The 23,946-nt window shown below is 33.6% G+C and overlaps 2 protein-coding genes across 2 annotated transcripts in view; one reads left to right on the forward strand and one right to left on the reverse strand.

The window, feature by feature from the left end:
- Positions 1 to 3,849: 3,849 nt before the first annotated feature.
- On the forward strand, positions 3,850 to 12,932 carry LOC136813203 (very low-density lipoprotein receptor-like). Its single transcript, XM_067069726.1, has 11 exons — positions 3,850 to 4,032; positions 4,318 to 4,443; positions 7,323 to 7,694; positions 7,950 to 8,075; positions 8,486 to 8,845; positions 9,023 to 9,154; positions 9,501 to 9,749; positions 9,933 to 10,335; positions 10,465 to 10,859; positions 11,036 to 11,495; positions 11,691 to 12,932. Exons 1-11 carry the CDS (start codon positions 3,963 to 3,965, stop codon positions 11,956 to 11,958), a joined length of 2,961 nt encoding a protein of 986 aa, XP_066925827.1. The 5' UTR covers positions 3,850 to 3,962; the 3' UTR covers positions 11,959 to 12,932.
- A 7,558-nt stretch (positions 12,933 to 20,490) lies between these two features.
- LOC136813206 (dynein axonemal intermediate chain 4-like) overlaps positions 20,491 to 23,946 on the reverse strand; it is a 100,642-nt gene continuing 97,186 nt past the window's right edge. The window contains exons 23-24 of the mRNA XM_067069729.1: positions 21,260 to 21,340; positions 20,491 to 20,795 (exon numbers count right to left, since the gene is read on the reverse strand). Coding sequence (XP_066925830.1) covers positions 20,679 to 20,795; positions 21,260 to 21,340 — 198 coding nt within the window. The 3' untranslated portion in view covers positions 20,491 to 20,678. The remainder of the gene's footprint in view (positions 20,796 to 21,259; positions 21,341 to 23,946) is intronic.

Consider the following 23,946-nt stretch of genomic DNA (forward strand, 5'->3'; position numbering starts at 1 on the left):
AAAAAGGTCGAAACGGGTCGAAATGTAGGGTAGACAGGTCAAATGTATGATAGAAGAGTCTAGTTAAGTAATTTAGAACCTGGTTTTTGCAATACCGGAAAAAGTCATCTTTCAGTAATTTTCCGTGTCTTTCAAGATGGATCTTTGCCCAGTGCGCTTGCAGGGTCGAGTTACAAAATTTCTCAAAGTTAATGGCTAAAGTTTCTCTGCACTGCTGCACGTACAGTCATTTTTTAATCGAGTGCCCTCCTCCCGGGGAGTGAAGAGCTCGTTTCGATCAAAATTTACGTTAGCTCATTTTTATGTATATCCTATTGACGGGAGCTCTAAAACGTTTTTAATCCAGCAATGCTAAACCCCGGAAACGTTAACATTTAAAACAACTTTTCAGGAAGTTTGACGTAAATTTATCGACGAAGGAAGTTGTTCTGTTTTAACCACAAATCTGGGCAATTTCCAACTTTCTCTTCCAAATAAGCTAAAACCATGTGGAACGAGAAAATTATAGAAAGAAACAAAAAATACGTCAACCTATTAAAAGGTCGTTAGTATTACGCAGCTGTAAGCTGATGAAATAATCACTTTCGTTTTCTACCCCTGACTGAGTGTACACGTATTACTATAGACCCTAGTAATAACGGCTTATGGCAATCAATTAAGCATCTAAGAAATTACAATAGAGAACGATTATAGCTTAGTTACTATGTCTTGTCAAGAAATCCCGCCATTCATCAGTTCATTGATTATGAAAGTTTCCGGTTTTAGGACTATAATTTGTTTACTCTTGAGATCTTGAGAGTCTGACATACACAGTAAACAGGTTTTAGAACTGCGATTTGGATAAAAGTGTAGTCTTTTAAGGATCCGGGAGACAAAAGACAATGAATTCATATGAATGAATGTCTAAGACCTAGTCTATTATAGTGGCTAGAGCGGTTTATCACACTCGCTTTAATGAGTTTCGCTAGTCGAACCCCACGATGATCTCTGTAGTCATAGTAAAAAGACAATTTTTGTCTCACTTTGACTTTTTCAAATATTTTCATTGATAATGTTTATTTGTCTCAATGACAAAGTTTATTTTGATTTCTCGATCGATGGGTTAAAAGTTTATTATGAAATAAATCTCACGATTTATTGATAATCTGGAACGATTCCCAGATTTGCTAAATATGAGAAGGAGATTTCAAACACTAATCAAAATATTATTTAGATCTTATATCTTCAATAACATACCTTCGAACCGCGCTTCAGACCATCTATCTTTATTTTAAGGGGTTTTTTAAGCCTCAGGAAGAACTTTATTACTTAGTTGTTTTTTTTCGAATCTTCGAAGGCTGAAACTATTTACCCCAGCAGTTTAAATACCGGGGATACCTGTGGGCCGTGTGGTAGACTAGCCGTCTGCCTTTCCTTGGACACAGGAACGCGGGAAATAGTGGTTATAAAAGAGTTCTTATAAAAAATAGAAATTTCCGCGTGAGAGTGGTTTGGAAAGAACGTAGTGAGCCCATTGTAAGCGTAAGCTGCAGTGAAATACAGGTACGTGGTTTACTAGTCTAACCGTGCGAGGGAAAAAAGGGTACTCACTGTAGAGTACCAGGTAGAGTATCAAACGAAACTAAATAGAAAAATCAGTGCCAATTCTGAGCGATTTTTAGGCGAAATTTCCGATTTTCTGAAAAAAACCAGCCCAATATTCCGTCTCTGACAGTAGAGAACATAAATTCTGCAAATCCGTTCCGTGGTGCAAAGAATAAAAAGAGCAGATTCTGCTTTTCCGCCAACCGTGATTAGTACCCCCTCCCAAAGACCATGGTTCGAACAAAAAACATCAGTTATAGATAGTAGACTAGCAAACTAGTCTGTTAATTAATCATGTCAGAGGGTGGGAACATCTCGAGCATAAAGGTGGCGGGCGTTTGCTAGAATAGGATAGGAGCTGTGTAGGAGAATGAGCAAAAGTTGGTGAGAGGCTGCTGCTTTCAGCCCCTTGCCGCCGACAAAATTTCTTCCTACGCTTACCTAACTCCTACGTTCACTTTTCCCGTGTGATACCGTCCAGCCAGTCTGGATAATATATAGCCTTACGAGAAAGCACCCCTTTCTTTACGATATTTTCAAACACAATATTTGAGTTTCTACCTACCAAAACTGTCTGTTAGACTATGTAGTGACGTTTGTTTTTGTTTTGAGTAACAAGTAGGGTTCAATTTCTCCGTATACCTCGTTTGTTTTTATTTGCATGTTTTAGTATTTGTTTACTTTTGGAATTGGAGACAGAAAGTAATCTCTGCAAAAAAAGCATAGGTATGCGAAAAGTCTACTCTACTACTTGGCCTAGGTACCAACTGTAGGATAAACTATATAGCTTGCTATATAATAGAGCAGCTCTGGCAGCTGGGGCTTAAATCATCACACACACCACGACACCAGTCAATCCAGTAGCGTATTGAGCGTAGACAAGGGGAGGTGCAAAATTTGTGTAGGAGAGCAGATTTTTATGACGCATCAATTATCTTTTTATATTATGAATAGATAATTACAGTGTCATAAGAGCTGCTCTCCTAAGTCCTACCCAAATTTTACGTCCTCCTGTCTACGCTACTGCAGTCATACAGCAGCTCTTTATCAGATCCAGGATTCCCAATGCAGGGACTTCCCACAAAACGCAACAAGATAAACGTTTATTTTTAGAAAATTTTTCTCAATTCAGACACCAAAATAACATTCGAAACGAAAAATTAAAAAATCGAACGTTTTCGTGACGTCTTAATAGCTTGAACGTGATAATAAGTTAAAGCTCTTCGCACGTACCAAAACATTTTCTTAATTATGCGTATAATTTATGCGGCAAAGAGGCGATGAGCTCTACGAATGTTTTCCGGTTTTTCAACACCCTTGCCTTCACCGCATTTTCACGTACAAAGAATGTGCAATTGAAACTCACATTGCTCATGATTTTTTTTGTTATATAAACTCCTTATTTCATCATATTTTTTGTTTATAAAGTTCTTGAATCTCACGATCAGAAAATTTCGAAATTTTTAAAACCTTTCTCAGCTTTTTTTTTTTGTTAAAAATTTTTTTTACTACAGTAGGCCACAGTAGTTCATGAGGTCCATGAGGTCTTGTCAAAGTTTCTCAAGTTTCTAACCCTAGGTTTTCTCTTATTCAAAATTGTTTGACTAGAATACTTCCCACATTTAATTATGACATCATGATTTATACTTTTTTTTTCCTGGCTCTTAAATATTTTAAGAGATTTGACAACTATGTGACCGTCACATGATTTTTTTTTCTGAATGAATTTTTTCACACTAGAAAAACGAATGTTTATCATAAATAATTTAGCTTATTTTTTTTTATAGTTTTGATTTTTGCAGTTGGCTTTTTCTTGTCCGAAATTTAGGAAGAAATTTTAAGTATGAAACAATTTTGGCTCCACTTTTCTACCACCAAATCACCCCTCCCACCCAAAAAAATTGTCGGTGTGTGGCGCCCACTCCCTTTTCTATCGGCTTTTTTAAATCTCGTAATTACCGAGTAACGAAAATCAATTCCGAGCGCCACGAGTATCAGTCTCTAGAGCAAGACGGGGGTCTAGTAACAAAACTTTTGTGAATGATTCTTCAACAAATTAATTATAAATATGTATTAGGATATTTAGTAGGAAAAACAGATACTAGATGATTTGAAATCCCAATAATTGACTCATTAGAATTCATTTGACCTTAAATTCTCGATAAAGAAAACGACTTTAACTTTGTTTATATTTTTCATTACCCCCGTGTCAAATAATTATGAATGAAATGGTACGATAAATTTCGTCCAATCAGTGATAAAAATATAGCAGTCATAACCAAGACAGTTCTTTTTGAAAAGAGATAGGAAGGGTGAGGGTTGAAGTAAAAGTCTTCAGTAAAATTTTGGGTGGTTGAAACTTATATTGCACTTCCACCATGAAGGGTACAAAGACTTTGCTATCGTACTTGTTGTTTATTATTGGATTGCAATGGAAGACTGTCTATGGTAGGTTTGGAATTACAATTGATTTCCCTCCATGAAAGAGGAATTTCAAATGCTTTGGAGAGAAGAAAGCCATAACTTTTTAATGTTCCAACCATCCTCGCCTTTAAACACAATGTTTGTGATTTTTTTCTCTGGAATGTCTAGAATCTTAAGGCGGATATTGACAGACTTCATTTCATAAATGTCATACTTTTTTTATTTATCTTGTCAGCTTCTTTGCAGAGTTGTTTATATTTCTTTTTTGGGATGTATCAAATTCTATTGCTTGTTTATTTTGATTTGTAGCATTACCGCCAACTTGTAATGAGCATGAGTTTATGTGCGAATTAGATAAGCGATGTCTGAATGGTGCTTGGAAGTGTGATGGAGAAGACGATTGTGGTGATAACAGTGATGAAGAAAATTGCCCAGGTATAAATCCTTAAGAATTTACTTAAGCTTCAGGGATTGTTCGACAACAGGCAATCTCAATCATTCCATATTTTTGCAAGACAATTTTTTTATCTGTAACACGTTTAAGGACTTTCTGATTATTAAACTGGATCTTCACAGGGTGTCTACAGTACGGTACTTTTGAAACCTTGAAAAGTTAACATATTTTAAAAGAATGCCTTGAAAACCTTGAAAAACATGATTTTGATAGCAAAAGTCTGGTTTTGACTTGAGTTATTACTTAATTCTTGGTGTGGACTAAAGTTGCAAAAATTTTCTATTTCTAGCAAAAATTCTGTGATTTTAATCAATTTGAGCCTCAAAACCTTTTTTAAAATAATATCCTATAAAGGGCCAGAAAACCTTGAAAATGTTTGAAAAAAATTCCTTTAACACCCCGGTGTAGTGTTTGCTTCTAATCCAGCAATATTTGTCTGTCTTGCTTGTTGATCCTCTGTTAGTCAAGCATACAGGATTTTATTCTGGAATCTAAATTTTCATAGTGGATTCATTGATACTTTAACTAGTAGTAGTTTTGTGAATGAAACTGAAAATTAAAAATTTAACTAACCATGAATAAAATTGAGTTTTGCATTCACAGTGTTGAAATTTGTCTAGATCTCATAATTTATACAAAACACTTTGAATTGGCATTCAGATTTGTTTATTAAAATTTTATTGTACCTGATATGAGATTATATTGTTCTACCCTACTCTTGGAAATGTGCACCTAAATATGTTGCCTTGGTAAATCAGTTTTAAAAACAAATACTGCATGCATTTGCTTCGTAGTCCTTATCATATTCAACATAGATTTTGCAGGATGTCAAGACGTCAAAGCTTCAGTCATGTAATAAGTACTCTTGTACAAATTCCTATTCGGAATTTGTTTTCTTCTTTATTTAAGTACTCTTGTGTTTATCATCTTTATGATAAAACCCAAGTTAGCATGACGAAAGTGTATACAATAATACTTAACCTCATACAATGGAAAGTTGTCTCCATTCTTAAAAAGTTATTATAATATAGATAATATCCCTCTTAAGAGACAAAAGGAAAAAATCTTAATTATGCAAAACGGCTATCAGAAACAGGCTATCGTTTTTACATTGTTACAGAGTTTCAGCCTATTACATTGTAAAACTTTAAATGTGAAAAAGTTCTCTTAATTCTTGCTTACAAGTTTTTACATTGACTTAAAAAATTGTATGATTTTTTCCTGTTTTTCTTCATTTGTATTACTCCAGTTAATGCTGAGAGCAATTTAAAAAACATAAAGTTGGGTCTAGTTTAGACTTCTTGAAACTTATATTACTATCTTAGTACCAGTACCAGAAAGTGTCTACAAATGGCTAGCCTTTTTCAACAATCAAGATTTTCCTTAGGCTTAACCCTTTTAGAATTTGATTTCACTTTGGAGGAAAACAGACAACATTGTAGACAAATGCTCCCCTCTTCTTTGTTATTCTTTTAAAATATACACTTATGAGCAAAGTTAAAAACATCTGCATATTGCTTCTCTCTTACTACTATAATATTTTCAAAATAATTCCTTTTTGGAGGTGTGTCTAGGGGTTTTTACAATATTTCATCATTTTCGTCACTTCCCTATAAACTAGAAATATCAGCCTACTATGAATTAGTGAGAAAAAAGAAAGCTGCACTCTCATGAATGATAACCTTCCCCTTTTTCTTCTAATAGTAAGATTGATGTTTTGACAAGCAGGTAGATAGAGAAACTATTCTGATATTATAAAAGTTTATCAGTATACTATGTTTCTTCTTCTCAATTTTTTTTACCGGATAAATTGAAAATATGACAGGAAAAGGAACTTCCTTTTTTCCCTTGTCAATCATGTACACAAATTAATTAAAAAACTGTCAAAAGAGGAAGCTTCTAGAAAGAATGTTTATAAATCCCCATGTTATATAATTGAAAGGTGTGTGTTTATCTAAGCTTGAAGTGGGCTAACTCATTTTGAACTATCCCCTAATCAGCCCTAATTTTGCTCAAAATCTTGTCTTTGTTTGTATATACTTCCCTGAATTATAATGGAATACAATATTACCTTATTTCTTAAAAAGACTAAGAGGTTTATAAGATTTATAACTTAATTTAAAGGCTGGTTGTGTGTATGTTGAAAAATTTTATCCAACTGAAACATAAGCACAGCTTGTAACTGTGTACTTATTGTTAACTCTCCAATATACCTTAGAAGTTTCTAGAATAAGAAGAATTATGACTTATTTCTCAAATCTTTTACTTCACATGATATTTGCAGGTGTCAAATACAAAAAGAAAGTGAAAGAGGGAAGAAAAATTTTCAAGCTCTTTATTTGTTTTAATTTTTTTGAATGAAACTTCACAGAAAATATTGAGTCATATAGCTGAAAAGAATAACAATGAATATGGTACGACTTCTGAAAGGGTTATTCTTGTTTTGTTTTCTAACAGACATTTGTCTAAACAGGCCTAAAGATTTCATCAGCAAGTTTCTTTAACATAGAATTTTCTCCATTGTGGCCTCTTTTGACAAAACAACAGAAACTGAAAGTAAAATAATTATTGAAGTGCCTATATTTTTAGCGAAAAAGTTTTGATCAAAGACTTTCTGTCAAAGCAAACCCAGAAAAAATCCTAATGTTTAGTTATCAACACCAATGAAAAGTAACTTCAAAAGTTACATGATCTTTACATTACTTCAACAAAATATCACTTAAAATTTGAATAATATAAATCAAAATGTAGTTTGAATTCATAAAGTAAACAATTTCAATTTATCCTTTAATCAAGAAAAATTTGAAATACGTTAATCTGATTTCTAAGAAACTGATGTCCATTCCTTCTAATTTTACAGCTAAGACATGCCCACCCAATAAGTTCAAATGTGGAAATGGACGCTGTATACCTGAAAGTTGGACCTGTGACAATATGGACGATTGCGGAGACAACACAGACGAGTCCACACCTTGGCTTCATTGTCCCGTAACTCCTTATTGTGACTCAGACCACTTTCAGTGTGAGAAAACCAAACAGTGCATCTTTCGTTATGAACACTGTGATGGGCACAATGACTGTGGCGAGGGTGATGATTCGGATGAACGCAACTGTGAAAAGAAGACTTGTGCCACTGACGAGTTCCAATGTAACAACGGACATTGTATCACTGACACATGGAAGTGTGATGGAAGCAAAGACTGCACTGATGGAAGTGATGAAGTCAACTGCAGTAAGTGTTTTATGGTTTTAATATTTAATGACTTGTTACAGACATGTTTGTCAGTCACTGATTAAAATGATATTCTCGTTAAATAAAAAATCCAGGTCACTCATTTAACCCTAATTCAGACACCACTTTTCTTGTTTTACAACCATACAGAAGATTTTTACAACCATACAAAAGATTTATCCTTGACACAATAACCACTATTCAAGTCTTGCGAACCTGCATTCATTAGGATTAAATTTAAATCCTTCATTTTAGATAACAAAACTTGCAAAGCAGACCAATTCAAGTGTGTCACCAGTGGACATTGTATCTCGGCTGATTCTCGATGTGATGGTGTTAGTGAATGTATTGACAATTCTGACGAAGCTGGATGTGGAAAAAGTAAGAAAGGATAAGTTCAAAATCATGTTGACTTAAATATTTTTGGACTACTAAGTGCCTTTGTATCAGAACTGTTCCAAGCAAGCATTATTTTTATGAAAATTCTTACAATATTTTTAGCTAGATTCAATATTTTTCAAATGAGTGACATTTTTTTAGTTCCACAGAATTTTTGTAATTTGAATAGTTATAGTTTTAATAAAAGTTCACAAACGTGTTGTGTGAAATGTATGTTGTTAATTTCTTAACACTACACACAAAATACACATACATACACTACCTGCACTAAGTTGAATCTTTGTAATTGAACTGCTTGTTATGAAAATAACAGTATTTTTTAACCCTGTAATCATAAGCAAGACTAGTGTGGCAATGTTTTGTTAATGTAAATCTAACTGTTAACTTTATAGCCACTGCACCACCAAAAGGTATAGAGAAAAAGGCACTGAAGTCAATAAAAACTAACCACCCTATCAATTCTACTAAACAATTAACTTCAACCACTACTACAACAACGACAACAACCACCATGGCCCCATGTCATGATTATCAATTCAAATGTTCAAAAAGTGGAAAATGTATACACAAATCTTGGATGTGCGATGGGGAACCTGATTGTCCAGATTACGAAGACGAAGCTAAAGAGACATGCTCAGCAAACGAATGTGCGAGTGATGAATTTAGATGCTCAAACGGAAAATGTATAGATAGTATTCAAAAATGTGACGGAACTAACCATTGCTCAGATGGCTCAGATGAAAAAGATTGCAGTAAGTTATCTAGTTTTTGTTAAAACTTTGTAATTTTGATTTACATCGATCATGTGCACCTTATTATTTTTCAATTTCTGTTTAGCAAACAAGATTATTATTCTATGATTGCAAAAAGTCGTGGTTCCTTTCCAACCAGACAATATATATATTTAAAAAATATATTTTTGCTTTCAGGCACAAATATTGAAATCCCATGCCACAAAGGAACTTTCCAATGTAGAAACTCAACAAAGTGTATTGACTTTTCAATGGTATGTAACAACGTACCAAACTGTCCAATGGGCGATGATGAAGATGCAAAATGTGGTAAGAAAAATTTGATTTTATGAACTTTTTTCCAGTGAATTTCTGTTTATAGTTAAAATGGAACGATCAATCATTATGTATAATCTGAGCAGGCCAAGTCAGTTGTTAAATTAATTTCTAGAACCATAATGAAAGTAACCTCCGGGGCATGAAATAACGGTTGGACATCAGACATTGTCCGACCCAAATTGCTCCTTGTCCGACCCAAAAATCAATATTTTTCAAGCTAAAGCAACCCTGATTGGACATTTTGTCTGACCACTTGAAATCGTTATTTCAAGCCTTGAACCTCACAAAATATCTTAAAGTAAATTTTTAATGTTAGTATTTTTTAAATTTTTTTCAGGAATCAATGAATGTGAAATTGGTAACGATGGATGTCACCATGATTGTGTAGATAAAGATATTGGTTATGAATGTAAATGTAGATTAGGATATAAACTTGCCAAGGACGGAAAGAGCTGTGAAGATTTGGATGATTGTCAAGAATTTGGAATCTGTTCGCAGAAATGTCTCAACACGAAAGGATCATACAAATGTCAGTGTGGAAAAGGATATCATTTGGCACCAAACAAAAGATCTTGTAAAGCAGAAGGTACAAATCATGTTGTTTTTTACTAATAGACGCCCCTTTTTTTAGCTTTTTAAAACTAACATTAATAGTAATTCGACTTGGCCAATTTTGTGGTTTTGTTCCTGCCAATTTGACAATTTATTAACTGATTTCTACAGATGCAATTGAATTTCAATTAACATTGATTCTACCTTTCTTTTTCAGCCCCAGAACCATTCCTTGTATTTGCCAATCAATATGATGTTCGTTCTATCTCAACAAGTGGAAAAGATTATCGTCAAATCTCTGAAAGTAAAAGTGCATCTGCAGTCGCAGTCGATATTGAAGACTCAATGATATATTGGACTGATACAATTGAAAAAACCATAAACAGAAGAAAAATTAACAAGGACTTGTCATCAACGAATTCAAAACCTCAAGTTCTCGTTCAAAACCTCACTAAACCAGAATCGCTAGCTGTTGACTGGATTCATCGTAAAATTTATTGGATTGACACTGGAAAGAATGAACTTCATGTTTCAAACCTGGATGGATCACACTCAAAACTTTTGATTAAAGGAAATGACCAAATTGAACTTCGATCACTTGCTGTGTACCCTGAAAAACAGTAAGTTCGTTTTCTTAAACCCAAAAGATAATTAAAAAGAACTATACCAACAAAACACCTATTTCCTTTTAAATATTTAAAAATAATTATGTTATTTGTATTATACCTATTTTTTATTTTGTTCCTCAGATATATTTACTGGGCTGACTGGGGATCAGAACCTAAAATCGAACGTGCCAACTTGATGGGAGAAGAAAGAACAACAATCCTCTCACATGAACATGTTAAATGGACTTCAAGCATTGCTGTTGATCCTACCATTGAACGTATCTTCTGGGTGGACATGAGCTCTCATAGAATCTGCTCCAGCGATATCCACGGCAAAGATAAACGTGAAATTGTATCAGGATTGACCAGCCCTTATGGTGTTGCTGTTTTTGAAGATTATGTTTACTGGACTGACTTGCATTTAAAGAAATTGTTCAAAGCGGACAAATTCAAAGGATCAAACGTTAAACAGTTTGGAAGCTACTTATACCAACCCATGGATATCCGTGTTTTTCACCCTCTTCTACAAACCAAATGTAAGGAATTCAATCTTACGTAAATTTCAATTTGTTTAGTTTAAGGAAAGGATTACAGTATTGCCTTGCTTAGTTTTGCTGCTCTTAGTCCATTCCTGGGTTTATGAAAACACATAAAATGTAGTGTCTTCGTACAACTTTTTTTAACTAATTCTCTTTGTTGTTTTTTTTCACAGATGCTCACCCATGTTCTGATGACGATAATGGTGGTTGCTCTCATTTATGTTTCGCTACATCCGACAAAGAACGAACCTGTGCATGTCCATACACATTCAAACTCTCTTCGGACGGCAAAACATGTCTTTCAAACATACAAACCACAGCAACCACATTGAAAACCAACCCAACCGTATCAAGCATCTGTGAATATAAATGTCACTCGAGTAATAAATGTATCCTCAAAAGTCAGATTTGTGACGGAAAATACCAATGCCCTGAACATGATGATGAAAGGCAGTGTGGACCCAAAGTCGTGGTGACCAAGGATCAAACAATCAGTGAAACATCCCCGGATGACGAAGACGACGAATCCACGAAAACAATCATTGCTGGAGTTGTATCAGCTTCCATCGTTGTATTGGTTTTGGTCGCCGTTTTATTTTATTGCAAGACTAAACGATCGCGTCAAGGATTAAGGTAAATTTTTATCCAGTCTCTATTTTCTTCTGTGTTAATTTATTATCTGGTTTTATGCTGCTCTGGTCCTGGAAGTCTTGAATCGTTTTTGCTGTTGGCCTTTGAACTAGAAATTATTCGTCTTTGTGTGAGTTATAAAGATTAATGAATTATGCTTTTCAATTTTCTAAATCGTTCTTACTCTCTAAATTTCAGCATTGTATACGAGACAGACACAGACTACATTACATCAAAAGATTCGAAAAATGGAGTATTCTTCCCTGTGCCAACAAAACAAAAGAGACAAAATAGTGATAAGAATTTCGAAAACGTAAACTTTAAGCCTTACGACGAGGCTGATTCCAAAGTACCTTTACAAATGAGTGATCCCATAGGGGATACAATAGTAGATGAATACCCTGGCGGCGAGGACGATGAGTCATTTGATGATGATAGGACTCCTATTATACCTCGGTTTGTTTAGATAGTAGAGATTTTTTACGTTCAAATTCAAAGGAAAAGATGTACGGATGTTGATTTTATCAATGGATGATAGCTTCAAACAATGACCTTTGGTTATTCATGTTTTAACTAACTATAATGAATAAATTTGATATCCTAACGTTTTTTCTTTTACCAAACTTCTTGTTTTAATGCTGTCTTATTTTTGCATTTTAAGAAATTCTCGCCTGTTGATAAGTTTTTTTGAGCAAATTTGAGTTTTTTTGTCGGAAGTGTTGTTTTTAATCTTTATTTTCTGGAAGAGTCGCAAAAATTTAATTTAGTATTTTTTTAGCTTTATTCTTTTCTCACCCTTTCCTACTTAAAATAATTCGGAACTATTTTTTATCCTATTTTCAAGTTTGGTGTTAAAATAATCCTCTGAAAAAAAATTATTTAAAAATATGTATATTTTAGAGGCTCTTGAGGAGTTCTTAACTATTTATACTTATTATTGGAAAAGTACAAAATCCAGAAAACTTTGCATATACATTTTTCTTTCACCAAAATTCATTATTTACCAAGAAGTAACAAATATTTTTTCAGAATACCAATTTTTTTCCTAATCAAAACACATTTGTTTCATGCAAGCGCTCTCAAATTCTTCCTGATTGACTTGTTCTTTGCTAAAAATTTCGGGTCTATGATTTCCCTGGTGTAGGTCTTAAAATGCGTTTTCATTAAAACAAATGTGTTTTTACCAGTTCTGTTAGTTAGCTAAGGAAAACTACATGCACTGCTTAAGAAGAACAAATTCTAAGGAGATGTCAAGGCCTTGGTATGAACGAATAGAACAAAAGAGAGGTGCATGTAGTTTTTATCGAAGAGTAGAAGTATAGATTTTCGTTTTTTATATATTATATTTGGTGAAACGTGTACATAAAGCAGTTAGCAAAACCTGTAAATAAATATTTTGTTTTCTGTTGACCCGCGAAAAATAGTTTGATTATGACATAACATTTGACACAATTTCTGTAACGGACATAATAAGTGCCCAATTTCTCGAAAACTCGCCTTTTTGACTTCTTAAACCTGTGAAAATACGAAAATACTAGCGTTCAGATTGAACATATTAGTAGACGCTAGTTTTCTGGGCTCCCACTGAAGTAAACTATCAAAGATGACAGGATATTACTGCGATTTCTAAAGTAAGTAGCTTTAAATATCGGTAACTTTAGAGATATGTTACCCGAACTCACTTTATGGTGATTCTGATAGCGCCTACGAAATGTCTTATTGCGTCCATATATAAACAAGTGGAACATAAGTGGGTGCTGACTTCTTCGTACGGGTGAAAGTACATGTTTTTTTTATAAGCAAGTGTATGCCCCTTGGTCAGGCTCGTGTATGCTTAAGTTCTCAAAGCATCAAGTTTTTTAATGAAATTTCAGAAATTTTGTAAAAAATTTGTTCAGATTTTGGGAGCAGTGGAATGTAGCTAGCCGTGGAATGTCTTATTTTTTACTTGACCTCTACCAAACCAGATAAAAATGACCACTTGAAAAATATATTAGGCTTACTTTACATATATACTCATGTTATGCTTAGGAATTCTGCAAATCTGAGCCTTCATATGCTTATAAGCGTTATGCTTATAAAAAAAAAACATGTAGATTTATTGTTTTTCAATCCATGATACTGTATTCGTTTGTAACAGTCAGGGTTGGAGCTCGAGAGTTAAAATAAGGTTGGGAGTTGGTAACGAACTACTTTAGGCCTACAAACTTTCGCGAGGTAGAAAAATCGCGAATTCGAGGAAAAAATGTTTTTTGCGAGCATAAACTTTCACGGATCGTTTAAAAAATGACCTTTTGACCTAAAAGTGAAAAATATTACTTAAATCCGATAAAGACGGTTGCTTTATCGACTTTAAAAAGGCATAAAAGAATAGTTATATGCCAGAAGTTTTGTATTTATTACGATTTTGACGTTTTTTTACAGATTTCCAATTTTTTTGATAATTTATCACGAGCGAAAACTTTCGCGAATTGCCCTGTTGAGAATTTTCAAAGACATTTACTTTAGCGAAAAGGGCCAAAATTTGCGAAAATCGTTAAAGTTTCTGCTCGCGTATTTGGCGAGGGGTAATTCTCGGACACCCTTTGAAAATAGTTTCGAAATTTCATTAAGAATCCTAAAAAAATCTTTGCTCCAAAAGTGTGAATAAGAGCTGGTTGCATGGCCCCGCTGGATGGGCCTGTCCGATGGTATAAGCCCGAAGGGCTAGAATTGAATCTCCTTGGTAGGATTTGAAGCCAACAAATCCTACCAAAATTGCGCGGCCTTGAGCGGCTCGCCTGATTTTTAAACAAATGACAGATTGAAACTAAAATTTACTGCTAAATTTCAAAAAAAATATCAATCGTAAACAAAGGAATTGCTAGATTCAATCTGTCGTCAAAAATTCGGCGCATTTTTTAAGGCTTCACTTTTTCTTGCCTGAGAAAGGGTAGAGATTCTACTCTAGCCCTTCGGGCTTTAAACTCAATGGGCCTGTCTAACTCCGGAAAGAAAGCTTTCTTACTAATTTCTGTACTATCCAAAAGTTTGCCTGACATTCAGACGCGCTTAAATAATAAAAACTCGGATATGTTGGATTCATTAACTTCCAAGCCCGAAGGGCTGGACTCGAGACTCCTGGAAGGGAAATGAAACCATTTATTTCAACTCTCGTGAGCGCTATGCAATTCGTGTTATTATCAGAATCATAAAAAAAAGTGGACTCGGAACGAGTTTGATTAAAGAGGCCAGTTTTGAACCAGATTTAGAGCTCTAGCATGGGCGGCAAGGCGGCATCAGATAAATGTTCACCCGCGAGCGACTCCCTTTTCTTTTGGGAGAACACTCTTCCAATAAACCTTTTCATAAATTACGTCACGAACATCGCTTGCCTCGTATTAAAAAAAAATACCATGGTGATTATGGTCCCTTGAGAGATTAAATTTTTTTTATGAATATGAAAGTAGTTTTAATAAAATCCGATGGGAGTTAAGTGATTTTCGTCACGTAAATTTTGTAAAAGGCCTATTGTGTAAAGTAAGCGCTAATAAATATGCTTCATAGCATTATTGTTGAGTCTTTTCCCAGGGGAATTAAATCTCTTATTTCAATCAAGCAACGCTATCGAGCTAAAATTTCAATTTCGACTGACATGAAAAGGCTTATTTTTTGTTGATATTACAAAGGTTGATGTTGGCGGGAGATAAAAATTGCTTCGAGAAGTTTTCTCAAAAGTGATGTACAGACTACTGACCTTTATGCCTAGTAAGTGAGATACTTTTTGTGTTCTCTGTCTTTCATTTCAAAGTTTTCCTTGTTTTTCAAATCTTAATATTTTAATTAATTAAAATACTCACGAATGGGGCGTAAAGATACCTCCGTTACCCCCTTAGAGGGACCTGTTTATAGTTGTTGTTGTATATATATTTGGAAATCTATATAAGCTTATTGTGAGATGAGAAAAGCTGGATAGTACGGTCTAAGATTATACAATTCCCGAAGAGAGCCACGTCGCGCTGGAAAATTTAGCCAAAATTTATCGTTTGAGAAATTAACTTTGGCCTGAAAACACTCTCTATTATGGGAAGAAGTTCAACCGTGGCTGTGAGACAGTGGTATCCGTAGGATGCGTCTGACCTGATCCAAAGTCAATAGTTTTTTCTTTTTACTATATACAACTTTATATTATTTACAGATTCTGAATGCAGCTAAAATGGAAATATTTTGGGTAAAACTCGATTTCGCGGAAATTGCCGAGAATTAGCCACGCCTTTCATTCGTTTGTTGACGCATGTGCCAAGAGGAACCGCTTACAAAAATCCATACAAAAGGTTTGAAAAGATTATTACACCCCTGTCTCACAACCCCGGTGAAACTTTTTCCCACATGGGGACGAAATCAAATTCAATTCCCCAGCGGGATGAAATTGTAGGGTATTTTATTACCACCGGGGACGAGATTTTGGCCGAATTTTCCAGTTGGGTTGGGGTCCCAGTGGGTCTGTGACACAAGGGTATAAATTCATGAGCTCCCTATCAGCGGTAAGTTTTCAGCATTTTGATGAATGTATGTGACAAGTTGTTCAAACCCTCTCAAATTTTACAGTATGTTTTATTCAGCCTTCAACAACTTCAGAACTTTCTATCTTTTTGTAAAATCGATTAAAGAATCTGACTCGATGCTTAATCTTCGTCAAGGGTTTTATTATTCGGGGTGAGAAATCTTACCCCTCAGGGTTTGAAGCCATAAAAAGCCTCCAAAGTGTTTTTAGAAAAGGTTTCTCAATAAAATTCAAATTCTGAGTAACTTCTCAGTCCTGACACCAGCACCATCGATTTGTCAAACTATAATTTCAAATTACGGTTTGGCTAAAATCAAAGGTGTGAAGAGTTTGTCGCCCTTCAGGTATTAGGCAAAAACCAGACTAAAGGCTAAAATTGCCCACTCGAGGAGGTTTTCCTCCTCGGTGGTTCATTTGACAATTCCCTTGGGAGTTAAAGAGAACAATAGAGCCAATATTATTCCTCTAAGATTATTTTTTTAGTTTTTCAGGTCGAAGTGTAAGCCGATACAAAACTTGATTACTCAACAATACGAATAAATCAGAAAGTGTGACGACGGATCTAAAAGCATACCAGGGAGGAAGAGTCGCACCCAATGAAGTATAAGCCCGAACGAGGGGTAAATCACTTCGAAAAAAGCGTACGAAATGATTTTTGATTTTTGATTTTTTTGTGATTTTTTGATCTTTTCTGTGATTTTTTGATTTTTTTGTGATTTTTTTGTGATTTTTTGATTTTTTTGTGATTTTTTTGTGATTTTTTGATTTTTCTGTGATTTTTTTGTGATTTTTTGATTTTTTGTGATTTTTTTGTGATTTTTTGATTTTTTTGTGATTTTTTTGTGATTTTTTGATTTTTTTGTGATTTCTTTTTGATTTTTTGATTTTTTTCTGTGATTTTTTTGTGATTTCTTTTTGATTTTTTAATTTTTTTCTGTGATTTTTTGATTTTTTTGTGATTTTTTTGTGATTTTTTGATTTTTTTGTGATTTTTTGATTTTTTTGTGATTTTTTTGTGATTTTTTGATTTTTTTGTGATTTTTTGATTTTTTTTGTGATTTTTTGATTTTTTTGTGATTTTTTTGTGATTTTTTGATTTTTTTGTGATTTTTTTGTGATTTTTTGATTTTTTTGTGATTTTTTTTTTTTTTTGTGATTTTTTTTGTGATTTTTTGATTTTTCTTGTGCTTTTTTTGTGATTTTTTGATTTTTTGTGATTTTTTTGTGATTTTTTTGATTTTTCTGTGATTTCTTTTTGATTTTTTGATTTTTTTCTGTGATTTTTTTGTGATTTCTTTTTGATTTTTTGATTTTTTTCTGTGATTTTTTTGTGATTTCTTTTTGATTTTTTGATTTTTTTCTGTGCTTTTTTTGATTTTTTTGTGATTTTTTTGTGCTATTTTTGCTTTTTCTGTGCTTTTTTGTGATTTTTTGATTTTTCTGTGATTTTTGTGTTTTTTTTTGTTTTTATTTTTTTGTGATTTTTTTGTGATTTTTTGATTTTTTTGTGATTTTTTGATTTTTTTGTGATTTTTTTGTGATTTTTGATTTTTTTTGTGATTTTTTTGTGATTTTTCTAAGAAGTGTACGAGATTTTTTCGAGTAATTTACCCCTCGAGCCCGAAGAGCTAGAATAAAATAAAATTTGTCTAATTTCAAAATTATGATGTAATCAAGCCAAATCGACCAATCAGCGTTCTGAACAACGATTTGATCAGTTGACTAACTCAGTTTTAAAGTTGACTCTCTTTTATTCAACGTTCTACTATTCGATACGCTCCATTATTTGATAATATTGAAAGCCACCGTCATCAAGTAACTCATAAACGATGTTCTACTATTCGATACTCCCTTATTCGATAATATTGAAAGTCACTGTCAACAAGAAACTCTCATAAACGACGTTCTACTATTCGATACTCCCTTATTTGATAATATTGAAAGCCACCGTCAACAAGTAACTCATAAACGACGCTCTACTTTCTAATAGACCTTTTCATAAATTACCAAGCCCCCTTGTAGATCGAATGACCACTGTGTTAACATTTAGGAATACGCATTCAGCAAACTTAGAAATCAGTAGTCACTCGAGTGACTTAGGGCAAGTCTCAGAAACCTAACAGTTTACCCTAAGTTTTCGCTACCAATAGCAGCCAGATTCAGAGATCCACTTAGGGCTCTAAATTACCTCTACACCTTAAGGTTTCAGGACCCGGTTGTTACGTAATTAAATATTAACCTAAAAATTAATTATTAAAGAAATTGTAATCATGACGTCATAATTTGATCGAATTTGGTGACGTAATGAATCGTATAATCACTAAAATATTAAAAATACATGTCCAATCTTTCCTAAATTTGAACCAAAGATGCATCTAACTGAAATCTACCTTTTTGAAAAAAAAAATTTGGAAAAATTTGATGACGTCAGCAAAAAATTGCATTTTTCGAATTTTTTAATTTTTTGCTGACGTCATCAAAATTTTCAAAATATTTTTCATTGAAAAGTTTGGCACCGTTAAGATGCATCTTTGGTCCAAATTTGAGAAAGATTTGACATGTACTTATAGAGTTAGAGCTACTTTACGATTTATGACGTCATAATTTGATGACGTCATAATTCACACTTTCTTTAATAATTAATTTTTAAGTTAATATTTAATTACGTAACAACCGGGTCCTGAAGCCTAAAGGTATAGGTCATCTAAAAATCCATAAGTGAATTCCTGAAAATGGGTGCTATTGGTCGCGGATTCGGGATTTGTGATTTTAAAAATCTAGACACGCCCTAACTCACCCGAGCATTCTCGCACAAAGACTCAGAACAGTTCTAGAAAAATTAGAGGAAATTGTAGTAACAATAGACTTTTTCATAAATTACGTCACGAACATCGCTTGCCTCGTATTAAAAAAAAAAACCATGGTGATTATGGTCCCTTGAGAGATTAAATGATTTTTTTATGAATGGGAAGTAGTTTTGATAAAATCCACTAGGAGTTAATCAACATGGCAATAATTTCAAAACGAGGCAGGTGTTGCTCGCAACGTAATTTATGAAACGGTCTATCAATAGCAAAGGATTCTATTACGTAAATCACTATTCTTGATAACGTACGAAACACCGATTCGCAATATATTTACGCAATTAGCAAATGTACCATTACAACAAAACATTAAAATAAGGTATATTTATACACGATTTTGTGCAAACTTTCATCATCATCTTTCCAGATTTAATTTTTACACTTTCATTTTGATCAAAAATACAATCATACCCTATTTTAAAAGACTTATTACTAACATATTTACAGTTTATATTACCATTTTGGTCAAATTATCTTTGGAGTATTCCAGAATTAGTTAACCCTACTATATGTTGAGAATGTGTAAGTCGGTGTTTTTTTAGAATGTACCTGATGGACTTTTCACAGATCTTTAAAATCATCTTTTTCGCGATATCTTCTTTGATGTTAGGAATTTTCGGACCTTATTTTCAGAGAAATTACGTATTTTTCCACGAGGATTCCAATGATATAAGTTTCGAAGTAATTTGGGACGAAATATTCCGGAAAATCAAGATTTTCTGATTTTTACTATAGTAGTTTTTTAAAACGGTTTTATCATCTAAACTCTTCGGAAATCTACTGTTGATACCATAAACTTTCAAATTTAAATTTAAGGAGTAGAAAATGATGAAGAATTCCACAATTTTCGATTTCGGGTGACATAAAAAGTGGAATATTTCATCCTATGTCACTCTTTCGGTAAATATATTGCTATTTCCTGAAAGATACACTCTTTACTATTACACTCATGTAGTTTTCATCCTCAAAATAATATCCATTAGTTTTTAAAACATTCTTTCGGACAACCCGTTTTTTATCAATAATTTTGGAATATCTCATCCTTTTCTACTTCTTTCATCATTGTGCTTACATTTTCTAATAGTTTACATGGTACACTATGTGAGAGTATAATTTCAAGACGGGATCTTTCATAGATGATGAGTAATTAACTGTGGGATTTTTCATCTATCCGCACATAAGAAAGCTCTCACCTCCTAATTTTGTCCTTAAATTGTAGCTGTTCAACTCATCCAATTAAAGCCGGACTAAAAAAATCGGAATATTTCATCCTATCTCTTTTTCTCAAAATAAATTGAAACACTCATGTAAAGGTTTTCATTAAGAAAGGTTGCCTTAAACATGAGATACCCTAAAAAGACAATTTGGTACATTCTAAAAAAAACACCGACGTAACTTCTAGGGTGGTTTGGAAAATAAAAGAATTCAAGGGGGCTCATTTTTCAAGTGTAAAATCAAAGGTCAGCATTAAAATGAGAAGCAAGTTCCAGGGTATTTAGAAAAATATGACATCCTGGAACTAGAATTAACATTAATTTGGAACAAGTCAACCCAAATTTTTTTTGGCTTCCATACATAAAACGTAGTTAAATTAAAAACTAAAACTGATCTTGTAAAAAATGAACTAGCCCATTTTCTTTCTAACGGCTTAACCCTTTTAGAATAAATATTCATTCACCTAGCTCCAGTAATTGTGGTTTTAAGCTGCGTAGACTTCACGTAAAAGTCAAGCAATAATAATTCAAAATAAATTAATATTTAGCAAATTTTATTATCAATTTATCGTCCAACATTTTCTCCATTTTCTTGATTCGTTTGATCGTTATTTTCTTCCATAGTATCATCAGAATTTGGTGATACCGCACTGCTGACCACTTTCGATAGCCAGCCATCATTCTGAAAATAATAATTCAAATTAACGTCAGTTTATTCCAGGAACTCTAATATTTTTCAAGCTAGACAGGAGAATCCATCTTTTTTATTAAATCTGATGTATAGTTTATTCATTTCGCCATCAGTATATAAATAAAGAAATTATCATATGGATCTCCAGGCTACTTATAAGTGTGCGATGTCAACTAAAGGGAAAGAATGCGCAACTACAGCACGGCTGGACTGAGCACATCTCACTTACCCCAATAATATTTACTGCCATGGGTGGCATGGTATAATTTGCAGTGGAAACAAGAATGTCTGTAGCTTTAAATAGTCAAATATCATTGAATGTATTTTTGGTTGAAAATTCGAAATTTTTAACGGTTAAATTTGCGATTGCAAAAATTGAGCTTTTTTTCTACTTATGCTACAACGTTTATCTTCGGAAGATAAGGGTCCAAAAAATCTCCAAATTTATGACTCGCCTTAATAGCAGCTTGATTGAGGTTCATTTCACGAAGTTGATAAATGGTCACGTGACCTTCACAATCACCCACCAACAACGCCTGTATGGATTTGAAATAAAAAGAATAATTAAAGGACATTATTTAACGCATCCCCTTACTATTTGCTTACACAGCATTTTTAAACAAAAGAAAGTACATTTATCTCCCCCTCCTGAACCACGTGACCAAAATGGGTGCTGGGTATGTGTGGATGGTAAGGGACGGTCAGTTTTTTAACCTTCCAAAGTCTCTCTAAGGGTCGGAAAATTCACGATTTTTAGGAAATTTTTTGATTTCCAGAGAAAAAATTGTGAAAAAGTCTCTCTAAGGGTACCACTTTTTTCAAAAATCGAAGAAAAATTTTCCAAAAAGTCTCTCTAAGGGTCACCCAGAGGAATGGAAAGAGATGGAAAAACAACTTTTCTGATTACTCAAAGTTCAACGATCACTTCTATTGAAAATTCTATTGTAAAAATGTTGATTAGTAGTGCAGTCTTAATGTGCCAAAAGTCATTAACATTGTGCACAAAGGCGTACAAGCATGAGACTTTGCACAATTGTAGTTTAGGGGTCAAAAATGGATTTGAATCTCAGACCCAAACAATTGGCACATGTTTGTGTATTTTACAGAACAGAACAGGACAGGTATAAAAAAAAACAAACGTGTATGGGTCGATTTCTGATTTCTGCAGGTTTTTTAACGCTGCGTGGTGATCCGTGGCAGGTTCCATGAATTTTGTTCATAAGACATTCGTATTTTACGGCGGAAGAGGGTCGACATTGTGTTCAACAAAAGAGTTTTTTTCTCCAACTACTTTTCTAAATAACCGTCGAAAAATTCATTAGCAATCACGTTCAAAAACCGAAAACGGAAGATCAGATTTTTTAAGAATCTTTTAAGGCTTTTGTAAGTGCTAATTTGATAAAAAAGGAAATGCTAATTTGATACAAGTGAACACTTTTTTAAATGAAATTTATATTAGCCTTTTCTTTACGTCGCTGAGATGAAACAGTACAAAGTATCATAAAATCAGCCGTTTATATCGACCTTTTTCCTGGTCCCTCATAACGAACACTTATAAATAAGGAAGTATTTCTAACCCGAACATTTCTAGATCTCGCATGTTCGAGTTATAGAGACTCCACCGTAAGTATCATAGCCCGGAAACCTAACGATGAAAAACAGTTTTCCGAACCTTTTTTTATAGATCTGATTGGCGATGAACTCAGAAATGTTTTGATCGGCAGAGAATTTGATTGGCTTAGAAGACTCGAGAACGTAATTACTTTTGGGAAGGGTTTTGATGTTTTTTTCGATTAAAGATTTACAAATTATATTTATTTCAAATTAAATGAAATCCATTTTTAAACATTGGTAAACATTTTAGGGTCAGTGATCATGTAAATCTTGAGAGGGTGCTGTGCACGAAGGGTTTATGAGCAACATAAGTATCTTGCTTTGACGCTTTTTCTAAAATGGCTTAAAATTGGACACAATAAAAACCGACAAAAACCTCTTTCTCACACGATATCGTTAAAAATGACACTTGAATAATATTACATCTTGTAAATTTGAAATAATGAGAAAAGTTAATTCACAGATCAACGTTAAGTTAAAATGTCAATGCCATGAAAGGGCCTTTGAAAAAAAAGAGGACATGAATGCAAATTTTGGCGATTGGTTAGGATAAGATTTTAGACGGAGATTTTATTTGGCAAATGATCAATTTTCTAAAATTTAGCGGAGATTTTAATAGCCCATACCTTATCGGGGAAAACTTCGTCGAGGAAAAGTGACGAAATTTTGGCCAAGTGAGGAATATTTTTCCCCGACGAAAATTTCCCCCGGCCTTAATGCGTTTACCAACTACCAGCAAGTGACGAATATTTTTCCCCGACGAAAATTTTCCCCGACGAGGTTTTCCCCGATAAGGTACTAGACGTCACACGGCTTTTTCTCTTCTTCGCAGTGATGACTATTCCACTTTGCGACTTTTTCGAATGTTTGGATGCCAGGTTTTCGGGCTCCAAATAGTCGATTTTTTGACGTCGCTTTAAACTTTAGAAAATCATATAATCATGAGATAATTTTGAGCGTATTATTTAAAGACTTTAAAATATTTAAACTAGCAATTAGCTGTCGCTATGAATGCCCCGCCGATAGCAGATATTAGCCCAGAGGAACTTAGTCATGAAGAGAGCAAGGGAATCATAATCAGACTATAAATTGGTGAAATGAGTCTTCATAAAAAGTGCTCAATGTTACTAGAGCTGTTTAAAGTTAAGAAGCACGAGCCGATGCGGTTAAAATTTTCTCAGTAAGATCCATACATAACGAAAGTGTCAATCCAAAAAAACATGTTTAATCTACCCTTTCTGATGCAAAGTGACTTAAATTAAAACCATTACAGGTTTCGCAACATATTAAGAACTAGAATGATATCAAAGTTGATTTTCTTCAATCACAAGATAAAAATCTAATAAAAATCCCTTTTGAAAACCCAAACATAAGAATGTGTACTGTGAAACTGAAAGTGCTTCCCTTTCATAAAGAATATACATAATGCAGATTAAAAGGTGAATTTGAAAATGAAATTGAATATAATTTCAGTCATTTGATTTGAAATTTAAAAAGTAAGTAACTTTGGACTGGTGGCATACTGTAG

The sequence above is a fragment of the Clytia hemisphaerica genome, unplaced genomic scaffold, assembly GCF_902728285.1.
Source record: "Clytia hemisphaerica strain Z4C2 unplaced genomic scaffold, Clytia hemisphaerica genome assembly, whole genome shotgun sequence".
Classification (NCBI taxonomy): Eukaryota; Metazoa; Cnidaria; class Hydrozoa; order Leptothecata; family Clytiidae; genus Clytia; species Clytia hemisphaerica.